Source organism: Babylonia areolata, chromosome 6 (assembly GCF_041734735.1).
Source record: "Babylonia areolata isolate BAREFJ2019XMU chromosome 6, ASM4173473v1, whole genome shotgun sequence".
NCBI classification, from domain to species: domain Eukaryota; kingdom Metazoa; phylum Mollusca; class Gastropoda; order Neogastropoda; family Buccinidae; genus Babylonia; species Babylonia areolata.
In genome coordinates this window covers 38,396,719-38,422,409 of record NC_134881.1, presented here as the reverse complement: position 1 = coordinate 38,422,409, position 25,691 = coordinate 38,396,719, and the positions used below count along the sequence as shown (strand labels likewise).

At 46.7% G+C, this 25,691-nt stretch overlaps 1 protein-coding gene across 4 annotated transcripts in view; it reads left to right on the top strand.

The window, feature by feature from the left end:
* Positions 1 to 25,691, top strand: part of LOC143282994 (dystrophin-like) — a 448,581-nt gene that overhangs the window by 113,557 nt on the left and 309,333 nt on the right. For all 4 annotated transcript variants that reach the window (XM_076588970.1, XM_076588967.1, XM_076588968.1 and 1 more), the window contains one exon: positions 1,895 to 2,056. In XM_076588970.1, the coding sequence (XP_076445085.1) occupies positions 1,895 to 2,056 (162 nt within the window). The remainder of the gene's footprint in view (positions 1 to 1,894; positions 2,057 to 25,691) is intronic.

The window sequence follows — 25,691 nt, the reverse complement described above, 5'->3', positions numbered from 1 at the left end:
GAAATGCGTGTGCAAGAAAGGACCTGACGCTATGAGTGGTGTTCATGACACTGGCTGCACACACCGCTGTTTGTCATTTCCACCAGGCCCTCAAACAGAAAACTGTGAAAGTTCCCAAGCGGTCCTTCAAGAGGACATGAATTGGTCTGGCTTTATGGCTTACATAAATAGATTTTGTTTTTACATAGATTTTACATTAATAGAAGTTATGACTCATCTGCTGCTCTTTTGAAGCAAACAAATATGTACGTTCAGAAAAAAAAAATCAGATTTTGAATTTTAGTGTAGGCAGCGATTTTGAAATGGTTTTTTTATCTTCAGTTTAACGTCTATTCACTATAAGTGTTTTTAGACACCATCACCAGTGCAGAGACTCACTTTTGCTTTTGGTTGACTTGTGAAGCAGATCAAAACAAATTCATTATAAAACAATACTGTGCAAGGTATGGCATGGATTTTGGCTTAGTTTCTTATAATTTGGAACCTGAGTGTACAGAGGAGAGTTGAGACAAGCTGCTGAAACATACAACACTGACAGATCAAAGTTGTGAGTGCTGACGTGGAAACTGCGTGTTTGCTGACTCTGTTGTGCCCCCCAAAAATCATATGTTTCTTAGACAGTGATTTGACTGTTGCAGCTTTTGAAAACGATGAATTTGGTCAGTATTTTGAATCACAGAATATCCATCTTTTCTCGCAGTTGTTCTAAACCGAGCAATCCTGGAAGTTGGCTTTAAACACAGATCATGTGATGTCACAACTGACTTCTTTCTGTTTCCTTTCTAGAGAGCCAAGCCTGGTAGGGCAGTGTCCCGTGTTGTGCCTGGCTGATAGTTTAGATCAGTATGATGTTTTAATGCTCAGATATGTGCAGTTTAATGCATGGTTCTGCAATTATTTACCAGTTTGCAAGGTTTTTAAAGCATGATGCTGTTTCCCTTTGAGTCCCTTTGAACATTTAGTGAAGGGTGTAGAACAGGAATTGTGGTCTTTAAGATTTAGTAAACTTTGTAGAACACTGTGGTCCTGAACATTCAGTGAAGGGTGAACACTGATTATGGTTCTGAACCTTTAGTGAAGGATGTAGAACACTGATTGTGGTCATGAACACTCTGTGAACCATGTAGAACTGTGCAGAAAACTGATTGTGGTCCTGAGCATTTAGTGGAGGGTTTAGAACGCTGATTGTGGTCCTGAACATTTAGTGAAGGGTGTAGATCACTGATTGTGGTCCTGAACATTTAGTGAAGGGTGTAGAACACTGGTTGTGGTCTTGAACATTTAGTGAAGGGTGTAGAACACTGATTGAGGTCTTTAACATTTAGTGAAGGGTGTAGAACACTGATTGTGGTCCTGAACATTTAGTGAAGGGTGTAGATCACTGAGGTCCTCAACATTCAGTGAAGGGTGTAGATCACTGTGGTCCTCAACATTCAGTGAAGGGTGTAGATCACTGAGGTCCTCAACATTCAGTGAAGGGTGTAGAACACTGAGGTCCTCAACATTCAGTGAAGGGTGTAGATCACTGAGGTCCTCAACATTCAGTGAAGGGTGTAGATCACTGTGGTCCTCAACATTCAGTGAAGGGTGTAGAACACTGACTGTGGTCCTCAACATTCATTGAAGGGTGTAGAACACTGTGGTCCTGAAAATTTAGTGAAGGGTGTAGAACATTGATTGTGGTCCTGAACATTTAGTGAGGGGTGAGATAACTAATTGTGGTCCTCAACGTTCAGTGAAGGGTGTAGAACACTGTGGTCCTGAACATTTAGTGAGGGGTGTAGATAACTAATTGTGGTCCTCAACATTCAGTGAAGGGTGTAGAACACTGATTGTGGTCCTCACCATTTAGTGAACCATGTAGAACACTGACACCATGGTGGCGGTGTGGCAGGAGCGGTGGGGGGAGGTGTGCGGCCACAGACAGCAGAAGACAGACACCTGGACCCACCTGGCTCCGGCCTGGTCCACCTTTCTGCATGATGACCAGGAGCTTGACCTGTGGTTCTCCACTGCTGAACTGCAGCTGACCGCTGGGAACATCACTGATGTACAGGTGGGTCAGTGTGTGTGTATGTGTGATGTGTGTGTGTGTGTGTGTGTGTGTGTGTGTGTGTGTGCGCACATGTGCTTGTGTGTGGTAGTGTTATCTCTATGTTTCTGTCTGTCTGTTCGCCTCTCTCTCTCTCTCTCTCCCTCTCTCTCTCTCTCCCCTTCTCTCACTTTGTCTATATATCTCTGCACTGTCTGTCTGTCTGTCTCTTTGTCAGTCTGTCTTTCTCTCTCACTCTCCTCTTCTCTCCCCATCTCTCTTTCGTTCACACGTGTCCGTACAATGTTTTTGTGTGGAGAGTGTTGCATTTCTCTGCAACTGATTGTCTTCTTCTTGTTATTGTTGTTGTCCCCCCCTGAACCCCCCACCCCCCCTATGGGATGTGAGTGTCTGTATGTGTGTTTGTTGTTATTGTTGTTGTCCCCCCCTCTGACCCCCCCACCCCCTATGGGATGTGAGTGTCTGTATGTGTGTTTGTTGTTATTGTTGTTGTCCCCCCCTGACCCCCCCCCCCCCCATGGGATGTGAGTGTCTGTATGTGTGTTTGTTGTTATTGTTGTTGTCCCCCCCTCTGACCCCCCCCCCCCCCCATGGGATGTGAGTGGCTGTATGTGTGTTTGTTGTTATTGTTGTTGTCCCCCCCTCTGACCCCCCCCCCCCTTGGGATGTGAGTGTCTGTATGTGTGTTTGTTGTTATTGTTGTTGTCCCCCCCTGACCCCCCCCCCCCCATGGGATGTGAGTGTCTGTATGTGTGTTTGTTGTTATTGTTGTCCCCCCCTGACCCCCCCCCCCCCCATGGGATGTGAGTGTCTGTATGTGTGTTTGTTGTTATTGTTGTTGTCCCCCCCCTGACCCCAGCCCTATAGGATGTGAGTGTCTGTATGTGTGTTTGTTGTTATTGTTGTTGTCCACCCACCTGACCCCCCCCCCCCCCCATGGGATGTGAGTGTCTGTATGTGTGTTTGTTGTTATTGTTGTTGTCCACCCACCTGACCCCCCCCCCCCCATGGGATGTGAGTGTCTGTATGTGTGTTTGTTGTTATTGTTGTTGTCCCCCCCTGACCCCCCCCCCCCCATGGGATGTGAGTGTCTGTATGTGTGTTTGTTGTTATTGTTGTTGTCCCCCCCTGACCCCCCCCCCCCCATGGGATGTGAGTGTCTGTATGCGTGTTTGTTGTTATTGTTGTTGTCCACCCACCTGACCCCCCCCCCCATGGGATGTGAGTGTCTGTATGTGTGTTTGTTGTTATTGTTGTTGTCCCCCCCTGACCCCCCCCCCCCCATGGGATGTGAGTGTCTGTATGTGTGTTTGTTGTTATTGTTGTTGTCCCCCCCTGACCCCCCCCCCCCCTATGGGATGTGAGTGTCTGTATGTGTGTTTGTTGTTATTGTTGTTGTCCCCCCCTGGCCCCCCCCCCCCTATGGGATGTGAGTGTATGTGTGTTTGTTGTTATTGTTGTTGTCCCCCCCCTGACCCCCCCCCCCCCTATGGGATGTGAGTGTCTGTATGTGTGTTTGTTGTTATTGTTGTTGTTCCCCCCTGACCCCCCCCCCCCCCCTATGGGATGTGAGTGTATGTGTGTTTGTTGTTATTGTTGTTGTCCCCCCCCTGCGCCCCCCCCCCCCCTATGGGATGTGAGTGTCTGTATGTGTGTTTGTTGTTATTGTTGTTGTCCCCCACCTGACCCCCCCCCCCCCATGGGATGTGAGTGTCTGTATGTGTGTTTGTTATTGTTGTTGTCCACCCACCTGACCCCCCCCCCCTATGGGATGTGAGTGTCTGTATGTGTGTTTGTTGTTATTGTTGTTGTCCCCCCCTGACCCCCCCCCCCCCCCCTATGGGATGTGAGTGTCTGTATGTGTGTTTGTTCACATACACGTGGATGTCACAGAGAGAGATCATCAGATGACAGAAGATGAATTCCAGAATTATTTTTGGTGCTGTATGCATTGTCTCTGTACCCCTGTACAAGCTGAAAACACGCCAGAGGTGTAGGCCATTAAAAACAACAACACCACGAAGTGATACGACACCTGCTGGACACACTGATAAACATCCACTATATTTCTCTCACCACACTTTGCACGGTAAACCGGCAGTGGTCAGAAAAAAGTGTCAGTGTATCATCTCAGACAGAGCAACTAGAAGCATTGAAAGCCTGTGATACAAACAGGTTACATGCAGAACGGCAAAAGATGCACACAACATCAAAAACACACAGCAAAGTCAAACCATGCCCAGAAAAAAAAATGATAGAAATGCCCTCAAAATACTCCTGTTATTCAAAACACACACACACACACACACACACACATATGCGGATGCACATGCGCATGCACACGCTTGCACAATGTATTGTGAACAATACAATGATGATGATGATGACACGGCCAACACACAGCTCCTCACTACCATCACTGTGTGTGGTGGGGGGGTGGGAAGGAGTGGGGATGGGGGGGGGGGGGGGGTACGTGGAGGAATGCCTGTGTTATCAGTGTTATCATATCGTCAGCTGCCATCCCCTGTCTCTCACCGTCACTGTAAACAGCAGCAGCAGCAGCAACAGACAGACAGACGTGCATCACAAGCATGTGCTCCGTCCTGTCATGCCTGCAGTACACACCCAGTCTTGTTTGGTATCACCTGGCCACTGTCCACTTCATAGCTATGTTTCCTGACGTGTCCTAGTTATTTCTGCATCTCTGTCTTTGCATCTCTTTGTCTCTTTCTCCCCTTTTGGTGTCTCCCCTTATGTCTCTCTCTCTCTCTTTCTCTCTCATTTTTACTCTCCTCCCACCCCCCTTAACATTCAAATGGAGAAAGTTTATAAAAAAAAAACCCACAAAAAAACAACAACAACAAAACAACCCACACAACTGTCAGTTTGTGAAATAGACTCACTTTTTGATAAGAGGCATCCAACGTTTCAGACCATATGTATGTCTTCAGGGACTGTGTTTAGTTGGAAAAATTCAAATCTTCGTTTTACTTAAATACGGGTTTTGAAGGATTACCGGTAGTGTAAACTCTGTTTACTACTTTTTTTTTTTTTTTTTTTTTATAACTGTGTTAACTTTTTTTTTTTCTTTCTTTCTTTGTTTCCCTTTTTTCCTTTTCTTCTCTGCTCTCTCATGGGCATGGGCTGTGTGTAAGCAAGCCTCACAGACTTCTGTTGATGAAGAATTGTTGCATAGAGCAACAGTGCATAGAGTTCACTTCTTAAGGCTCATGTCTGTGACTGTACAGCCTCACCTTCACTCCATTATTAACGGCTGTGACCTGGAGTGTTGTTTACATTTCTGTGTACATTTTTAAATCATTATAAACAACAGATGTTGGTGGTGATAGAACAGAGAAGATTCCCCAGTGTGTGTGCATGGATGTGTATTTCCTTAAGCCTGATGGTGACTGAGAAACCATCATTCCGAGGAGAGATGTGTTGGATCTGTCCACAAGAAAGCTTACTCATTTCGCCAAGCAAAAGCAAAACACACAAACAGAAAACACGTAAGGCTGACACAGAATCCAGACACCTGGTTGTCTCAACATGGTCAGAAGTAAGGGGGCAGAAGGGAGGGAGGGAGGGGAAAGTAAGGGGGCATAAGGGAGGGAGGGAGGGGAAAGTAAGGGGGGAAGGGAGGGAGGGAGGGAGGGGAAAGTAAGGGGGGAGAAGGGAGGGAGGGAGGGGAAAGTAAGGGGGGAGAAGGTAGGGAGGGAGGGGAAAGTAAGGGGGAAGGGAGGGAGGGAGGAGAAAGTAAGATGGGAGAAGGGAGGAAGGGAGGAGAGATGGAGAGGGAAAGTATATAGGTTGGGGGGGGGAAGGAGTAGGGAGGGGGGGGGGGGGGGGGTAAGGGAGGGATGGGAAAGTTACATATCGGTCAGTGCATGTTCAGGTGAAACGAGAGAGCAGAAAAAGAGAGTGATAAGCAGTCCGTCTGTCATGGCAGTAAAAGTTGTTGGACAGGAGCATAAGTATGGAGGGTGTTGCAATGTTTAGTTTTTGGGATGGTCAACCCTAAAAGTAAAGGGAGAAATTTAAGAAAAGTCACAAAAAAGCAACGAAAGTAAGAGACCAAAAGTAGTGTGAAAAAGTAGATGGGCACCAAGGTCAGAAAGGTAGGAGTGAGTTGGAAAAATAACTCGTGTACTTAATGGGTTTGAAGGAACGGAGTGTAAGACTGAAACGTATTTCTTTTTTGATAAGGTGAAGTTAGGGCAGGGATGGGTGGTAGAAGTACAGACTCGGGAGAAGAATTGGATAGAGAAAGGAAAGTAAGTCAGGGGGAGTAAGATGGGAGAAGGTAGGGAGGAGGGAAAGTAAGGGGGAAGGGAGGGAGGGAGGGGAACGTAAGGGGGGAGAAGGTGGGGAGGGAGGGGAAAGTAAGGGGGGGAGAAGGGAGGGAGGGGAAAGTAAGGGGGGAGAAGGTAGGGAGGGAGGGGAAAGTAAGGGGGAAGGGAGGGAGGGAGGAGAAAGTAAGATGGGAGAAGGGAGGAAGGGAGGAGAAAGTAAGATGGGAGAAGGTAGGGAGGGAGGGGAAAGTAAGGGGGAAGGGAGGGAGGGAGGGGAACGTAAGGGGGGAGAAGGTGGGGAGGGAGGGGAAAGTAAGGGGGGAGAAGGGAGGGAGGGAGGGGAAAGTAAGGGGGAAGGGAGGGAGGGGAAAGTAAGGGGGGAGAAGGGAGGGAGGGAGGAGAAAGTAAGATGGAGAAGGGAGGGAGGGAGGAGAAAGTAAGATGGGAGAAGGTAAGGAGGGAGGGGAAAGTAAGGGGGGAGAAGGTAGGGAGGGAGGAGAAAGTAAGATGGGAGAAGGTAGGGAGGGAGGGGAAAGTAAGGGGGGAGAAGGTAAGGAGGGAGGGGAAAGTAAGGGGGGAGAAGGGAGGGAGGGAGGAGAAAGTAAGATGGGAGAAGGTAGGGAGGGAGGGGAAAGTAAGGGGGGAGAAGGTAGGGAGGGAGGGGAAAGTAAGGGGGGAGAAGGTAGGGAGGGAGGGGAAGTAAGGGGGGAGAAGGTAGGGAGGGGAAAGTAAGGGGGGAGAAGGTAGGGAGGGAGGGGAAAGTAAGGGGGAAGAGGGAGGGAGGGAGGGGAAAAGTAAGATGGGAGAAGGTAGGGAGGGAGGAGAAAGTAAGATGGGAGAAGGTAGGGAGGGAGGAGAAAGTAAGATGGGAGAAGGTAGGGAGGGAGGGGAAAGTAAGGGGGGAGAAGGTAGGGAGGGAGGGAAAGTAAGGGGGGAGAAGGTAGGGAGGGAGGGGAAGTAAGGGGGAGAAGGTAGGGAGGGAGGGGGAAAGTAAGGGGGAAGGGAGGGAGGGGAAAGTAAGGGGGGAGAAGGTAGGGAGGGAGGGGAAAGTAAGATGGGAGAAGGTAGGGAGGGAGGGGAAAGTAAGGGGGAAGGGAGGGAGGGGAAAGTAAGGGGGGAGAAGGGAGGGAGGGAGGAGAAAGTAAGATGGGAGAAGGGAGGGAGGGAGGAGAAAGTAAGATGGGAGAAGGTAAGGAGGGAGGGGAAAGTAAGGGGGGAGAAGGTAGGGAGGGAGGGGAAGTAAGGGGGGAGAAGGTAGGGAGGGAGGGGAAAGTAAGGGGGGAGAAGGTAGGGAGGGAGGGGAAAGTAAGGGGTGGGAGGTAGGGAGGGAGGGGAAGTAAGGGGGGAAAAGGGAGGGAGGGAGGGGAAAGTAAGGGGGGAGAAGGTAGGGAAGGAGGAGAAAGTAAGGGGGGAGAAGGTAGGGAGGGAGGAGAAAGTAAGATGGGAGAAGGGAGGGAGGGAGGAGAAAGTAAGGGGGAAGGGAGGGAGGGAGGGAGGGGAAAGTAAGGGGGAAGGGAGGGAGGGAGGGGAAAGTAAGGGGGGAGAAGGGAGGCAGGGAGGAGAAAGTAAGGGGGGAGAAGGGGGGGAGGGAGGGGAAGTAAGGGGGAAGGGAGGGAGGGAGGGGAAAGTAAGGGGGGAGAAGGGAGGCAGGGAGGAGAAAGTAAGGGGGGAGAAGGGAGGGAGGGAGGGGAAAGTAAGGGGGGAGAAGGGAGGGAGGGAGGGGAAAGTAAGGGGGGAGAAGGTAGGGAGGGAGGGGAAAGTAAGGGAGAAGGGAGGGAGGGAGGGGAAAGTAAGGGGGAAGGGAGGGAGGGAGGAGAAAGTAAGGGGGGAGAAGGTAGGGAGGGAGGGGAAAGTAAGGGAGAAGGGAGGGAGGGAGGGGAAAGTAAGGGGAGATAAAGCATGAGAGTGGAGGAAGGAGGTGCAGAAATAACCTCATCAGCTAATGAAGCAGGTGATCAGTAACCTCCCTCCCTCCCAGGCCTGCCCACAGAGAGATGGAGGGGAAAGGGAGGAGGAAGGGAGGGGGTGTACTTGTTTCTGAGTGTTAGGGATCTGGTTCCTGTGTGTGTGTGTGTGTGTGTGTGTGTGTGTTCCATATCCGGAAGTGTGAATGGCGGGTGTGTTCATCTATCTATGACCCACCTGAATGCTGACGTTGATACGGTATCTTTTACGTGCGTATTTTATCTTCTGGACACGTATGCACATGAAGGGGGTTCAGGCAGTAACAGATCTGCACATCTGTTGATATGACAGACAGGAGAAAAAAATCGCTGTGAACGGGATTGGAACCCAGGACCCTCAGATTGAAAGTCCAACGCTTTTATCACTCGGCTTTTTCGCCCGTTCTGGAGCAGAACAAATGTGTGTTCTCCACTTAGTAACTTTGAACATCTTTCCTTCTCCTTCATCTCCCTGAAGGGTGATGGGGCGCCGCACAGGACAGTTCAGCAGACTCCTTCAGGTCTGTCGGCTGTGTGTCAAAGCCTTGTTCTCTGCAAATAGTGTCCCTGTCCGTTGTGTCTGTGGTTTTAATATGCCTTCCCCACCGCCTCTCTCCCGCAACAGTTCCTTGGGGGATTGTTTCAGCAAGACCATTGCCATACCTTGGTAACTAGTTTCCTTTTATCAAACGAATGAAAATATCACATAGCTGTAAAGCAGCCCTGAACAACAAACACACGGCAGCAACGGAATCACACGCATTCTGAAAGTAATGGAGGTAATTAACGATCTTCGTGGAGCCGTGTTTGGACAGGTGGTTTTCAGCAGTGTCAGTACGTGTAATGCCCCCTTTATGTCTCCCTGAGAGAGGACACACAGAGAGAGGGCAAAAAGAAAGCTGGTTCTGTGAGGAGTGTGGCCACGTTAGCTGCACAGGAATGTGAATTTATTTGTTCATTTTATTTCATTTTGGGTTAGTGTTTCATCGTAGGCTCTCAAGGCACTCGCCGGCGTGTTGCCTTTGTGTGCAGGTCAGACATTTTCCTTTTTTGTTTTTATTTTGTTTAAGCAGTTGTGTGGTGTGTGTGGGGGGGTCAGTCGAGTCGGCACACTTTGACGTCGTTTTTAAAAACTGACAATGAATGTGAAGATTTTATGTTCTGAAAGCGGTCCATGAAATTGCCTCAAAACCACATCAAGCAGCATCCATGCACTGGCTCCATGCATCCATGCACTGACGGAAACACGATCGTTATGATATAGTCAAAGTACGTTCACAGGTTCGTTTAGACGAGCAGCTATAAAGAAAAAAAATGTGAAAAGGAAATGTGTGTATAGGCACAGGTGACTGTTGAACTTTATGATTCTGGGCTTTCGTGACGGACAGCGAATATCAATGTGCTGTTGTTTTGAATAAAGGTGATTCATTTCATCTCCTTTGTCATTTTGTGCCTCATTTGTCACACACCCTATCCTCTACATGTCTGGTTGGTATTTGTTTTGTTGGGATGGGGTGGGGGGTTAGGGGGGGGGGGGTGCGTTTTCAAGGTCTGATAAGAAACGAAAATATAAGTTATGGGATGGAGGTTGCATGTTCAAGGTATGATGATAGAGGAAAATACGAGTTTCCACTTTTGACAGATTTCAGATATTTTATTTTAAGCTAACAACTGGGTGTTTGGTTTCTGATAAAAGAATGTTTTAATCGTGTCAGCTTAAAGTTTACCAGGCATGCAAATACTGCCCCCCTGCCCCCCCCCCCCCCTCTCCTGGCGCCTTTAACCATAGAGTGTATGTATATATACACATACAGAACATCAACTTCGCATGATAAAGATCTTGTTATCCGTGTCAGTATGTGGCGGGTTGTTGGTACATCAACGTACCCAGCATGCACACCCCCACCACCACCCTGAAAACGGAGTATAGCTGCCTAAATATTGGGCTGAAAAGCAGTCATTTATATAACAGACCAGTCAGAAATGATAAGCGAAAGTAGTGGGAAATGCAATCCATGAGCGCTGAAGAGAAAGAGAAGAAAAAGAAGAAGAAATGGCGACAGATTTGATGAACGTGACAGTACGCATTGCCTGCACGCTTTCGGCGCTATCTTGGCACGAAACAGAAAGAAGCTGGACAGAAAAACATCAGCTTGTGCATGTGCCTGAGGGCTCATGAGGGAGCTCTCTCTCCCTGTGTGTGTGTGTGTGTGTGTGTGTGTGTGTGTGTGTGCGTGTGCGTGTGTGTGTGTGTGTGTGTGTGCGTGTGTGTGTGTGTGTGTGCGTGTTTCCAGTGGTATGTTTTCTTTGGATGCAGACACAAGCAGAGAAGAGTGCAGGAGGCGGATGGAAAACATTGCCGTGCCTGGAATGGACATCAGTTAATGGCAGAGAACTGGAAAGCAGGGGGCAGCAGGGAAGACAAGAACAGTCTTTCGGATGAGATGATACGCCGAAGTCCCCTGTGCAGCTTGCACTTAGCACACGTAAAATAACACAGGGCAACAAAAGGCAGAATCTTGCCGAAAACTCCATTTTGATAGTGAGAGAAACGCACTGCAGACAGGTGGAAAAGACTTGGGTTGTGCTGCTCTGTGCTGACGCCCCCCACCCGAAAAGAGCATTTCGAATTTTACAGACAAATGTATAGTGACCAAAACGTACTGCAATATACTATTCGATACGTTACAGCGCAGTACAATACAATACGTTACAGTACATTGTAAGACAGCACAGCACAGCACAGCACAGCACAGCACAGCACAGCACGGTTCAGTACAATACAATACAGGTGAAAAACCGTTTAATACATAATTGTACAATACAATACAGCACAACACAACACAGTAAAACATAATACACATACACTAAAATGCAACACAGCACAAAACAACAACCAAAAAACAAAAAGAAAACCAATGCAGTACAATATAATGCAGTGAAATACAAAACAAACTACAATTAAATGATTGTAAAACTGAAGCTGTTATTATTTCTTCAAGCAGACTGTCTGTAAACAACTCCTTGCCTTCCTCTATTAAAATTGGAGATTCAGATGTAGACTTTGTATCTGCAGTGAAAAATCTGGGTGTGACGTTTGATTCAAACCTCACAATGAAGAAACACGTGAACAATCAGATATGCAAGGCTGCATACTTTCAAATTCGAAAGATCAGTTCCATCCGACATCTCCTTACTACTCAAGCAACACAAACTCTGGTGTGCTCTCTTGTCTTGTCCAGACTAAATTACTGTAACTCACTCCTCATTGGTTGTCCTAAATACTTAATACAAAAACTCAAGAAAGTTCAAAACGCAGCAGCAAGATTAATCTTTAGAACAAAAAGACTGACAGTATCACTCATCTTCTGCATTCTCTTTACTGGTTACCAATTTCTGCCCGCATTCAGTACAAAGTTGCAATTCTCACCTTCAGCTCCATTTTGGGTGCTGCTCTTCAGTATCTGAGAGAATTGATTCAAACCTACACACCCCCACGACAACTCAGATCATCTCCCGATTCACGATGGCTACTTGCTCCCCGTGTTAAAACCCGATCCTTCGGTGATTCTTCCTTTTCCTAATTTATTTTATTTTATTCAGCTCCATCTGTCTGGAACAGTTTACCTCACGATCTTCGCCACTCTCCCTCATTTCAATCTTTCAAAACTGATCTGAAAACACATCTTTTTGAAAACGCCTATCCATAGACCTTCCATGGTTATAACCCATGCAAATTTCTCTCTCTTTCGTTGTGTGAATGTGTGTGTGTGTGTGTGTGTGTGTGTGTGTGTGTGTGTGTGTGTAATTATGTAATGTGATACGCGTAGTCTTACAACACAACAATACAATGCAGTAGAACAATACAATACAATGCAATACTAAGGTCACTCTCTGCAGTCAGTCTCAGTCGTCACCAGCTGTCCCCTGCACTGTCAGTCAGCTCAGGTCAACAAGCGACCAGAAAATGTTGCCACCTGCCTCCACTCCTCTTCTCAGTCAAACCTTTTTCTTTCACAGTTCCCAGTTTGGTTTGGTTTTGTTTCCCCCCCTTGCTTTGAGACGAGTGGAAAGCATTCAGGGTGGATGGAGTTGACGGCTTGTGAGAATTTCCACAAACGCAGATCTGAAGTTGAAAGTGAGGGTGCTCTCCCTGTGAAGAATGTATCGCCATAGTGCAGTGCCACATGTTTCTCCTCTTCTTTTGTTTTCTGTCGACATGGTAACGTTTAAAAAAGAAAACTGCGTTGGCTTGACCATGACACAAGATCCAATAGTTTTGCTAAAACGATCCTCCAGTCAGCTGTTGAGGAGGGAGACGGAGGCGAAGAGGAAAAACACGATGGACTGACAACACTGCAGAATGGACAGGAAAACCATTTGCAGAGACCCAGACATTGACACATTACTCACAGACCTCCCTCCGCCACTTGGTTCATCCCTCATCCCTCCCAGTGCCTCCCCCCACCACTTGGTTCATCCCTCCCAGTGCCTCACCCCTCCACTTGGTTCATCCCTCCCAGTGCCTCACCCCACCACTTGGTTCATCCCTCCCAGTGCCTCACCCCTCCACTTGGTTCATCCCTTACAGTGCCTCACCCCACCACTTGGTTCATCCCTCCCAATGCCTCACCCCTCCACTTGGTTCATCCCTCCCAATGCCTCACCCCTCCACTTGGTTCATCCCTTACAGTGCCTCACCCCTCCACTTGGTTCATCCCTCCCAGTGCCTCACCCCTCCACTTGGTTCATCCCTCCCAATGCCTCACCCAGCCACTTGGTTCATCCCTTACAGTGCCTCCCCCCACCACTTGGTTCATCCCTCCCAGTGCCTCACCCCTCCACTTGGTTCATCCCTTACAGTGCCTCACCCCTCCACTTGGTTCATCCCTCCCAATGCCTCACCCAGCCACTTGGTTCATCCCTTACAGTGCCTCACCCCTCCACTTGGTTCATCCCTTACAGTGCCTCACCCCACCACTTGGTTCATCCCTCCCAGTGCCTCACCCCACCCCGCCACTTGGTTCATCCCTCCCAGTGCCTCACCCCTCCACTTGGTTCATCCCTTACAGTGCCTCACCCCGCCACTTGGTTCATCCCTTACAGTGCCTCACCCCACCACTTGGTTCATCCCTCCCAATGCCTCACCCCACCACTTGGTTCATCCCTTACAGTGCCTCACCCCGCCACTTGGTTCATCCCTCCCAGTGCCTCCCCCCACCACTTGGTTCATCCTTCCCAGTGCCTCACCCCGCCACTTGGTTCATCCCTCCCAGTGCCTCACCCAGCCACTTGGTTCATCCCTTACAGTGCCTCACCCCTCCACTTGGTTCATCCCTCCCAGTGCCTCACCCCGCCACTTGGTTCATCCCTCCCAGTGCCTCACCCCGCCACTTGGTTCATCGAATTGACTGGCTGCAGTCACCCATCCCGCATGCACAACTATAAATAGCAGTCAGGTGGATTTGCGGAACCGTTTTTGGCAACAGTGTCAACGGCCACGGACATTTATAGAATTTTGGTCAACGGCCCATAAGAAGTCGCGTGCATTCTGGGAGCGTTATTTATAAAAGCACGCTTTTCTTAAGCAGAGTCGTTGGCACAAAAAGACGTCACTTACAGTCTGATAAAGTTATTTATAGAAGCACATTTCGGTTTTTTTTTTTTTTTTTTTTTTTTTTTTTTAACTGTCAGGATATCATACTTTGTAGTCCACCTCTTCTGTTTCTCCCACACAAAGATTGATTGGGGTGGGCAAAAAACAACAGGAAAACAGGTAGGTATTATAATGCATTACACTGCATTACTTTTTGTCGAAACAGATTTCTCTGTGTGAAATTCGAGCTGCATTTCATGGGGGGAGCGCGTAGCCACCCATTTTTTTTCTTTTGTCTTTTATAGATTTTTTTTTTCTGTAAGTGTATTTATTTTGCTACAAAAGCGGAATTTTCTACAAAATGTTGCCAGAGGCAACCATTCTGTTGCCGTGGGTTCTATTATGTGTGATAAGTGCATATTGCATACGGTGCTTCGAGTTTATCGTCTGATCCGAAGCAATAGCACCCAGACCACCATTCAGAAGGACTAGGGGGGCAGGGGGTGGGGGGCGGTAGGAGTAAAAGTCCCGGTCAGTATGTGGGACTCAGACCTGTGGACACTCCATTCCCAGTCGGGCCTCTTACCACGACGGAGGCCACCGCTGCAGGTCCTGTGGGTGGGGCCACGTGACTCCTCTCTACCCCCCGCCCCCAAATCTCCACCCTACCCCATCACAATCCACGCTGGCAGGAACATCTCTGTGCCACCCACCCGAACCTTACCCCACCCCAACCCCACCCAGGAGATCGCATTTCGTGGTGTATGGATTTTGGGGGTGGGGGGTAGGGTGGGGGGAACGGGTGTGGAGGTGGGCTGTGCGTTACAAGAATAGCACCTGGTCAATGGCAATCAGGTTAATGCAGGGGGAGAAAAATGATCTGTGCAGGCCCCGGGCTGGGGAACGTTATTATTATGTCATCATCATCCACCCCCCTTCTCTCGCAATCACACGACCAGGAGAACACAGAGAGAGAGGGAGGGTGAGGGATTCGAGTAGTGGTGGTGATTAGGGTAGATTGATGGGGTGGATCGTGGATGGGGTGGGCGATGGGGAAGGTGTGAAAGGTGATGGCAGTGGCACAGGGTCTGTGATGGTGGACTGGAGGTGGAGAGGGTTGTGGGGGAGGGGAGGGATGTGGGTGGTGTTGGAGAGGAGGGAGGGATGTGGGGAGACGAGACGTGGGGATGGGATTGGGGGTGGATGGGAAAGCGTGAAAAATTAGGGCAGTGGGGCGGGTTTTGGGGGGATCATCATAGAGTTATGTGGTGGTGGGTTGGGGTGTGGAGGTGGGGGGGTAAGGCAAGGGGTTGGGTAGGGGAGTAGGGGTGTGTTAAAGATGGTGGCAAGGGGCACGGTTGACGTTTGGATCATCTGTGTGCAGTTCAGTGGTGTAGTGAGGATGAGGGTGAGGATGGGGGGATAGGGGTAGGTTGGGATAAGGGGGTGGATGGGGTGACCTCATTAGCAGCCATCGGGTGATTAGTTATCTGTTCGCAGGGACGGCTGGCGGGTGCAGGTGAAACATGTCTGGTTTTTGTGAGGAGTTTTGGGTGTGATCCCCCTCTCTCTCACTCACTCTGTGTGTGCGTGTGTGTGTGCGTGTGCGTGCGTGTGTGTGTGTGTGTGTGTGTGTGTGTGTGTGTGTTTGTTTCGTTCCTGTCCGTCTGTCTCTGTCTTCCTCTTTCTATATGTGTTTTTTTTTATTTGTCTCTCCGTCTCTGTCTCCGTCACTGTGTCACACACACACACACACACACACACACACACACACACACACACACGCACGCACGCACGCGCGCGCGCGCACGCACACTACATGTATCTTACATAAGAGCTTGTGCAGGGTCCACGTTGTCTGTCAGTCAGTCAGTTAGTCTGTTTGTCTGTACTCAAGTACAAAGCAAATGCGCATTTCTGAATTAACTGAGCTCAGATCGACCACATTGACCGGCCCCCATGCCTTCTACGTGTTGACCAAATTTTCAGAGGACCCGTCGGTTGATCGAAGAGTTAGCGCGAAGTGAAAATTGGAAATGGTGAGCCGTTGTTTGCTGTCAATGAGAGCAGCTATGGGATGCGTTGGCAGTATGGTTTGAAGTCTCGGAGTTGAAAGGTTTAAGTTTGGGGAGAATGCACACGCGCGCTCGCTTGTGTGTTTTATTTATTCATTTATTTATTTATGCATTTATTTATTGTATTTGTTTTGTGAACAGAGCAACACAACATACCACAGTATAGTATAATTCAGTAGCCATTTATTGTTAGATTTACCATTGTTGTACTGACGACATAAACACACACACACAAAAACAACAACAACACACACAATTAGAATACACATACCCCCACTCCTCCCATCCACACACACTCACGTAATATCACTTTAAGTGGATAGACAAATTAAAGACCACACACACACACACACACACACACACACACATACACACACACATCCGCACCCTCCCCGCAATCGCATATCACCCCCACCCCCCTTTACCCTCCAACTCCAGTTAACCCACGTGTTGTGGGGGCACTGCCTGCAGGAAGAGAGTGGTGAGCCCAGCACACTGTGTCTGGATGAGACTAGAATGAATGAGCTGAATCTTGTGCCATGCCTTCACACACACACACACACACACACACACACACACAGTGTGCTTGCAGTGTAAAAAGGCCATGGAAAGCTATCAGCTTATCAAGGTGGTGTGTCCCACATCATTGATAAGACATGCATTAGTGTTCTGATATGAGGCAAGCAGATTTTGTACACTTCACGTGGAGCTCATTACAAAAGGCGAATTATCATACCTCAGAAAAAATGCAGGGACTCCCAACAAACAATGGGGCCAGTGTGCAGACGGTCACTTGTACACCTTCTGAAATGGGTGTGTGTGGACAGTGGCTGCTTCTTGGCCTGTCTGCTGTATCGTGCACTGGCTGTGAGTTGTACACCTTGTATGGGGGTATGTGGTCAGCGGCTACTTCATGGCCTGTTTAATGTGTGTCCAACTAAAGTGATCAGCATAAACCCTGATGCACACACATTATCTTGGTAGTGGTTGACATGTGCAAAAGCTCGTGACCATCCTCGCGGAGCGAGGGCGCCAGTATAGTATCAGTAATGGCAAAGCTATCACAGAATGTCTGTTGTAAACACAGCAGTACATATCCATGGTATCCAGGAAACAATACAAGTAACAGACACATCCATGTACAGAAATAATGAACAGCGATAGACTGTATACTGTATCATACATAAGATATCCCATTAAGAGGTTTAACACTGAAATCAGTTACGCGAACGAAAACTCCATCAACCGAGTGACGCGAGCTGTGAAGTAATCGATCGACGCCCAGACGAGTTAGACACGAACTGATAAGGAAATTACACACAAGAACAGCAAAGTGGAAAAAAATACTCTTAGTCAAATCCCCAGAAATCAACTCCCTGGATCTGTACGGACCAAGAAAATTTGTAAACACTGAATGTAATAGTTTCTGGAAAGATGTATATTGGGCATATGAGAATTTTACAAAACATGTTAGGTTAAAAGAAGCACAAGGGGCACTCGTAGAACCACTTTTTTTACAACGACAAATTTAAAGTCGGTAATAGGACAGTTTATTTAAAAAACTGGACAAGTAAAGGTATTTTTCTGGTTAGAGATATTGTAGATGAAAATGGGTACTTCCTTAGTCATAAAGATTTCACAGAAAAATATGAGGTTAAAGTTAATTATTTACTGTATATGGGATTTATACGTTCTATTAAAAGTTACTTGCGCACAAACAATATTACTATCACAGACAACACTTGCAATAAAGAACCAAAAGCACTACAGTTTCAGTTCAGTTTCAGTAGCTCAAGGAGGGCGTCACTGCGTTCGGACAAATCCATATACGCTACATCACATCTACTACAGATAATAGCTAATGTTAAGAAAGGATCTAAAATATATTATGATATATTACTTGAACCAATTTTTCTATACAATATAAATTCTTTTATCAAGTGGGAGCAAATACTAGATATTGCAATAAATTGGGATACCACTATGAAACAAGTGAAAAACATAAAGGAAGTAAGATTGAAATGGTTCCAGATTAGAATATGTCATGGTATATTGGTTACATACAAAATACTATAAAAGAGGGAATAACAAATAGCGACATGTACAATTTCTGTAAAAATGACATAGACACAATTCAACACTACTTATGGCACTGTACATTTACTCAGCTCTTTTGGGGGGACTTAGAGAATGTCTTGAAGGAAAAGTGTGAAAATTGTGCAAATGTAAAGTTTAATATAGAGTTAGTATTATTTGGAAATGATGATGTTACAAAAACAGGTGAAATATTTGACTATATCATTCTAGTGGCGAAACATTTCATTTATAAACGCAGAATAAATAAAATCAAACCATGCATAAAGTACTTCCTAACAGACCTAAGAAACATATATAAAACCGAAAAATATATACACTCGATGGAAATGATGTCCATAGCATTTTCTAGAAAATGGTACCCATACATAAAAATGATTGAAGGCAACGAGGAGGAGTAGAGACAACCACGAATGTAACGTTTGTTCTTTTATTTATTTTCTTTTTCCTTTCATTTATTTACTTGTTTTATACAGTGCATGTGACTTTTTTGTTTGTTTTTTCTCTGTATGAAGACAGTGTTGTGTTGTTTTCCTGATTTGCAGTTTAGGTGGTGCACAGTGGCAAATATTGTTGATTTCAGATGTTGGTTTTGTATGTCCGTCTGTATGTATTAAATGTTAAACTCGAATGAAATATTTATTTTAAAAAAACACAAAAAAAACGTAAATAATAAGATGAAAAAAAAGGACTACATCAAATTCAAATCAAATAAAGAAGAAAATTGAGACAAGACGGTTGGTGGTGATAACAGAGCTTGATCCATAACTGTAAGGGTTTCACATAAAAAAAAAGCATTAGAAGAACTTAAAGTTGAAAGGGTTATCATACACCTGGATTAAAATTGAGACAAAACTTCAGAATCAACAACCAGACTCGATAAAGAAGAATGCATGTGATATGATGCCATGTTGTGCATGTTTTGTAATGTTTGAAATGTGTGGTTTTGACATGTGCTATTGTTAAAAAAAAAGACAAAAAAAAGAAAAAAAAAAAGACACCAACTGATCCAGATAGCCAGCACGCACATCCAGACCATGATTCCGAGGTGGGGCCCTATCATGGGGTAGAACTCCAGTTAACCCCCTTGATGTGGCGGAATTTCCTGCCGAACGGAGTGGAGAGACCAACACTCGTCTGTGTCAGGTTGCAGATCAGGATCACGACTCACACTAATTGCTAGCGGCTAGAATAGAAACTGCAATGCATTCCAGTGGAAATTACATTGACGATATCTCTCTGTCTCTGCCAGTGTGCCTGCCTGACTGACTGTCTGTCTGTTTGTCTGTCTGTCTCTCTCGTGCTACAGTTTCAAGCGTTTAAAAAAAAACACAAGGAGAATGTTTTCAAAGGACTTACTGATGTTAGAAGCAGTCTAAAAGTTTGATAAGAAGCCTCACATATCTTTCCTTTGATCTTCACGGCCACGTTTGTTCGTTGGTATTGCTACAACTGTTGTTAGCTTACTTTCATTGATTTTTTGTTGTTGTCGTTCTTGGGGAGGGGTTGGGGGTGCAGGGGCGGGGTGTCGAGTTGAGGACACATTTGATAGTAAGTTCATGCCGGACAGAAACAGACGCTGACACGAACGTATGTGCTCAGGCACTTTCTGTGACCATTCTCTCTCAGATCTGCCCGCACACACACTTGTCTCTCGCCATCCCTTTTTTCAGCTGTTGTTTTCAGACAAAGATTTAGAGATATTGGGGGATTGCCGTTGGAAGGACGCGGTGGCGGTCTCCACTCTGGGGGAGTCGCTCACTCAGTCTGGCTCCGCGACTAAGCCATTACTGTCATCAGTAGGGGGCGTAGTAGGTAGTACGTTAAATCAGAGCAGGCACTACCGAACAACACTGAAATGACTCAGCAGAAGTGCAGGGTCTCCTCTGGTGTATGGCCTCTTGGTGACTTAAAATCGATGGTTCCCCATGGACTGCCGGCATTGGGACTGCGACGGACGAACCCGGGTGTGGCTGTGTATGGGGGACTCGGAATGAGCGCAAAAAAGGGGTGGAATTAAAAAAGAAAAAAAAAAGGAAAGAAAAACGTTTAGAGATACATTAATATAATTTGCAAATTTGGAAGGAAAAGCATTTTAACGATTCTCTGAGTACTGACAAATTCCACATCAACATAATGTAGGGAGAACAATACACATTCATGAACATATTGATTCCATTATGATATTGTCCAGCTCAGTCTTGTACTGGGCATGTATATGGTGCCCTTTTCTGCATAAATATATATATTCCATAGTTATATTTAAAACATACTTGTCAGCTTCAGGTGCTTGTTTGAAATTTTTTTGTGAACATTTGTAAAGTTGGCTTTGCTTTATTGATTCTAGCTATCCCAGTTATTTGCCGCGGTGTCATATCAGTTTCAGTGAATTACTTTTGAAATAAAGAACGAACGACCAGATAAACACACATGCATATGCACACACACGCACACACGCAAACACACATACACAGACACACACCTTGACACACCTACACGTACACACACATTATCCTACACATCTAAAAAGGGCCCACAGTTCCCCCAAACAGTTCCAGATTTAACCCGTTTTCCCATCCATAAAAAAGTAATTTGTCTCGATGGTCTGTATAATTCTCTCTGTTTCTTAGCACCGGAGAAAGATCACAGAGCAGAACAGGATGAAAGAACACTGGGGAAAAGAACACAACACAACGAAAACCATCCAATCTCCGAGAACGTCATCTTGTTCATGCTGATTCCGTCTTGGTTCGCCCCTCTGATGACGTGTTTCCCGGTGTTTGTTTTATTTTATTCCCACCACTTTTGTTTAGTGCCTGAGGGGAAAAAAATCCACCTTTTCTTTTATTTTATTTTTGTTCCTCACCAGCACTTTACGTCTAGCGAATTGTCTGGATAGATAGCAGTGGTGATGTACACCTCGTTTGTAAGCCAGAGAAAAAGATCGGTCTTGGTCTCAAACACACACACACACACACACACACACACACAGAGTATATGGACTCGAGGCAGCGCAATCAGCACATGTCAAGGTTTGTCGTTCACAGGCTGTTTAGGTTCAGTGACACAGGAGATATAATAGTATAGCTTTCCTGCTTTCTGTCTTCTTTTTCTTTTTCGTTTCTGAAATTGTGGAAACGATTGGATTGGTGTGTGTGTGTGTGTGTGTGTGTGTGTGTGTGTGTGTGTGTGTTTTGAAGTTTTTGAATTCGCTGAAGAATATTATGTGGACAGCCTATGAGAAGAGAATTACAGTAGTCGATTCGTGACAGCACAAAAGCAGAAATAATTTTTCATAGTTTCAACAGAAAGGTACTGACGGATAGAGTTGATGCGACGAAGTTCACAATTGACTATGCGTATCAGATTTACTACCTAAGCATGCATGCTGAGGTTTGAGTCAAGAATGACTCCAAGGTTCCTTGCCGATTTAGAAAACTGAACTGTGGCATCACCAACCACAATAGGGGCAGGAAAAGAAATAGATGTCGACATTCTTACAGAGGAAATAATCATAGCTTCAGTTTTTTTTCGTCATTTAACTTTAGTTTGTTGAATGTCATCCAGGATTTAACATCGAGAATACAATCCTGCATGGACAGAATCAGACTGTGTACTTGGTTTGGTTCTGCAGACTTTTGTAGCTGAATATCATCAGCAAAAGAGTGGTGAAGAACAGAATGGCCAGAAATGACACCAGAAAGAGAAGCAGTGTACAGAACGAATAGAACGGGGCCCAGGACAAAGCTTTGTGGCACACCATAGGAGATCAGGGTTGGATCAGACTTAAAGAGTCTTACAGAGACAATCTGTTGGGATGATCGTGACGGTAAAACCGGTTGATGCGTCCTCCTAAATATAAATACATGTCAGGGGTTGGGGATCTTAGCGTAAATATTCCATCAGATCAAAACGTTTCAGTTACAAGGTGTGAAAGTGTGCGGATTGATCCATATACGCTTCACCGCATGTGCTGTTAAAAAAGGCCGATACTTGATCTTCACAGAAACCCAATGCGCTGATCAGGTCACGAGACAATGTCAGCGATCCCTCAATTCACGCAGAAGCTAACACACACAAAACAAAAAAATTTAAAGCTAGCATATTGGACATAATTTTTATGCGATATTTTTAATGGACAGTGATGGCCTAGAGGTAACGCGTCCGCCTAGGAAGCGAGAGAATCTGAGCTCGCTGGTTCGAATCACGGCTCAGCCGCCGATATTTTCTCCCCCTCCACTAGGCCTTGAGTGGTGGTCTTCGCGCACGTAAAAGAACCCACGGCAACAAAAGGGTTGTTCCTGGCAAAATTCTGTAGAAAAATCCACTGTAATAGGAAAAACAAATGTGAACTGCACGCAGGAAAAAATACAAAAAAGGGTGGCGCTGTAGTGTAGCGACGTGCTCTCCCTGGGGGGGAGCAGCCCGAATTTCACACAGAGAAATCTGTTGTGATAAAAACAAATACAAATACAAATATTGTATGTGCTCCTTGCCTTTCACCTGACAAAATGTTGAAGTGTGCGTTATTTCTAGCTGACATAATTCAGTATGTGTGCTTCATTTTTGGCTGTCCGTTGTTTGCTCCAGAAGTGAATTGATTATGGGTATATTTGGATTTAACATCTCCACCCATCTGCCTGAGATTAAAAATGAAATGTATTATCTGTTATATTTCCGACTGGGATAACCATGCCAGATCGCTGGGGGGCAGGAGGGTTAGGGTGGGGTTGGGGGATGAGGAGGGGGTGGGGTGGGGGTGGGGGAGGGGTTGGGGGGGAGAGCGGATATCCAACACTGCACTGACACCAGTTGAACTACCCCACGTGCAGATGGGCGCGCCACCTGGCCGGCTGTATTTCATGGTTTCAACGTTCCGAACGTTGTGAATGTGAACCTCGTTCAACCCACCAAACTGTTTGTACAGGAACCGGAAGAAGAATGGAAGTGATGTCATATGTTTTCACAGCGCAGGAGAATGTCCGGATGAGGGGGGGAAGTCACTGTAGTCAGAAATCCAGGCATTCAGTGTCTTTTAAGGTTGATGTTGCTCTTAAAATATGGACTGAAACGTGATAGGACTATCTGCCTGAGTGGTGATAAGATGGCGTGATGAACTGCCTACAGTGATACAGGGGTCTGTCAGTGATGGCCTTTCTGAACACGATGGTTAGACCCTCATGTTCTCCCTTTCTGGCTTCTTTTCTTCGCATCACCTCGTTTCCGAACAAATGTGTTCTGATTTGGTGGTGGTTCCAGTTGAAAACTATCTCAGCATGTTCTGCGGAAAGTTGTCTACTAAGCGCGAATATACAAACTCTCTCTTTCTATGCCTGTGTCTGTCTGTCTGTCTGTCTCTCGCATAAACATACTCACACACACACACACACACACACACACACACACACACACACACACACACACACACACACACATGCGCACACACTCACTCACTCACTCACACACCACACCACACAGACAGACACACAGACACAGACACACACAGACACACACAGACACAGACACACACACACACGCACATACACGCACACACACAAATATAGACACACAGACAGATACACACACACACACACACACACACACACACACACACACTTGCGCGTGCATGCGAACAAATAGCCATAACAGAATGATGACGTACGTAGACTACTCACTTTGTTTATTATTTACACACCTTGAGTCAAAAAATGGTGAAAAATCTTCGCTCTGATCTTTCTTTTCTTTTTTTTTTAATCCAAAAAAGGTGGAGCAAAAAGCGTCAAAACGTGGCCTGGTATAAATACATTACCTCAAGTGACAGACCCGAACATAGACAGGAAGAAGAAAGAAACAAATACAACGAAACAGCTGCATGATGCTCACTGAAGTCTATTATACGCTGCCCCCTTTTTGTTGTTTTTAAACCATTGACGTGCACAGCACTCGACATCAGAGAACGAAACGGCGTTCCGTTTGGCACCTCTCACTCTCTGTTTCTGTCTGTCTGTATGTCTGCCGGTTTGTCTGTTTGTCTGTCTCTCTCTCCCTCCCCCCCCCCCCCCACTCTCTCTCCATCCCCCCTCTCTCTCTCCCTCTCCTCCTCTCTCTCTCTCTTTCTCGCCGGTACCTCCCCCACCCTCTCTCCGGGTCTCACTCCCCACAGGTCTGTCACATTAACCCAGAAAGAAAGTTTTGGTTGGTATTGCTTGATCTTTAAACACGGCACTGCGGGTGAAGAATAAGAAGGGGGAAAAGAGAAGAAAAGAAGAAAGAAAGAATGAGAGAGAGAGAGAGAAGAGAAGATTGAAAACAGGTTTTCTCCTGTTAAACTGCTGAATGAAACCATTTCTCCAACAGCAGTGTGTGCTAACTGCTGACTGAACTACACACATGCAAGGAATGATGATGATGATGATGATAATGATAACAATTATAATAGCAGCAATAGTAATGATATGATGATAACAATGATAATAACAGTAATAATGATGATACAATGATGATGATGATACTAATACTATTGATACCACCACCACCATCATCACCACCACCACCACCACCACCGCAAGGATCGTGTTTCGTGTTGTTGATGCTACTGCTGCTGCTGCTAAATAAATAGATAAATGAATGAATTGATAGATAAATACATAAATAAATGAAAGTATTTATATCGCACTGAATCTTATGCGGGGACAAAAAAACAAAGCGCTTTCATTCGTTCACGCGTGTGCATAACTGTGAAAGCCGGGGGGTGAGAAAGGAAAGCCGTTGCACTGCCGGTTCTCTCTCCACTCTGATCAGTGCCGGCCAGAGCGGCCCCCTTCCTGTCGGACTGGCTGACGAGGACCATACCTCCTGGTCATACAGCGGACTGCCTGACGAGGACCATACCTCCTGGTCATACAGCGGACTGCCTGACGAGGACCATACCTCCTGGTCATACAGCGGACTGCCTGACGAGGACCATACCTCCTGGTCATACAGCGGACTGCCTGACGAGGACCATACCTCCTGGTCATACAGCGGACTGCCTGACGAGGACCATACCTCCTGGTCATACAGCGGACTGCCTGACGAGGACCATACCTCCTGGTCATACAGCGGACTACCTGACGAGGACCGTACCTCCTGGTCATACAGCGGACTGCCTGACGAGGACCATACCTCCTGGTCATACAGCGGACTGCCTGACGAGGACCATACCTCCTGGTCATACAGCGGACTGCCTGACGAGGACCATACCTCCTGGTCATACAGCGGACTGCCTGACGAGGACCATACCTCCTGGTCATACAGCGGACTGCCTGACGAGGACCATACCTCCTGGTCATACAGCGGACTACCTGACGAGGACCATACCTCCTGGTCATACAGCGGACTGCCTGACGAGGACCATACCTCCTGGTCATACAGCGGACTGCCTGACGAGGACCATACCTCCTGGTCATACAGCGGACTGCCTGACGAGGACCATACCTCCTGGTCATACAGCGGACTACCTGACGAGGACCGTACCTCCTGGTCATACAGCGGACTGCCTGACGAGGACCATACCTCCTGGTCATACAGCGGACTGCCTGACGAGGACCATACCTCCTGGTCATACAGCGGACTGCCTGACGAGGACCATACCTCCTG